Below are 994 nucleotides of genomic sequence, written 5' to 3'. Positions count from 1 at the left end.
ACCACGTGACAGTGATACAACGCCCAAAAAATTTTTTTTTTTTTAAAAAAAAAAGGAGGTTCATTATCAACAATTTCCGTCACATTTCAATTAGTTATTAAAATAATTATGAAGTCGCCATGTTTTTTAGGTAAATAATTAATTAATTAAATTTATTAATTATTACTGCTCGTTTTTCAATTTTTTTTCAAATTTTTTTTTTTTAAAAAGAAAATTTAAGGATACATAAAATCACTAGATAATTTCACTGTTGTCTTTTACTGTATGATGGCATCATAATGACTTGTTCTAAATGATGTTTAAATGGTGGTTCGTTCTTATCAAAAAGCATTTGATAAGATTCCATTGTTAGCAAAACGTTTTTATTTAATGGGGATTTTGCATCCGTTATAACCGGACTGCTAGTCGTCGATTTCACACCTGAATGGGAAAAACAAATTTTTATTTTTCGAATCGTTAAAAGACTTATTTCGACTCGATAATAACCCACGTTTACCGTTTTTTTTAGATTTTTCCGCCGCGTCGTTTAAACCAACGTCAAATTTTTCAGACATGATGTTTATGCTTTCGGTTCTTGATACTTTACGATGACGTCATAGGGAAAAAGAAAATAAATTAATATTTTTTTTTTTTGGCACCTTTCGATAACAAAAAAATTTTAAAAAAAAATTACCGGAAGTTGATGGTGTCGATTTTTCACTTAATTTGGGTTTTTTAAATAATTTCGTTTGACTCCGACTTGATATTATCATTAATTTTCTCCTTCTATATCTTTTCATAACCTTAAAAAAAAGGGAAAACTTAACAAAAATTTATCGGATTGTTTATTATTATTATTATCAATGCTGGAATGATATTTCTCACGAGCGACGTGATATTATTATTATTATTAATATGAAAAAAAAAAAAAATCGTCAAAGATTGAGGTTAAGAATAAAATTTATAATCAAACCTATGATGACACCCTTTTGCGGTTTTGTTTGTTTAAAACATT

The 994-nt window shown here is 27.0% G+C and overlaps 1 protein-coding gene across 1 annotated transcript; it reads right to left on the bottom strand.

Moving 5' to 3' along the window:
* Positions 1-244: 244 nt before the first annotated feature.
* Phum_PHUM435920 (uncharacterized protein) lies at positions 245-554 on the bottom strand (the record flags this gene model as incomplete). The annotated part of the gene is made up of 2 exons (XM_002429456.1): positions 245-420; positions 497-554. 2 exons carry the CDS (start codon positions 552-554, stop codon positions 245-247), a joined length of 234 nt encoding a protein of 77 aa, XP_002429501.1.
* Positions 555-994: the final 440 nt, after the last annotated feature.

The sequence above is a fragment of the Pediculus humanus genome, genomic scaffold (genome assembly GCF_000006295.1).
Source record: "Pediculus humanus corporis 1103172108206 genomic scaffold, whole genome shotgun sequence".
NCBI lineage: Eukaryota > Metazoa > Arthropoda > Insecta > Psocodea > Pediculidae > Pediculus > Pediculus humanus.
The sequence above is the reverse complement of the archived record's forward strand: the minus strand, read 5'-3'. Positions and strand labels throughout refer to the sequence as shown.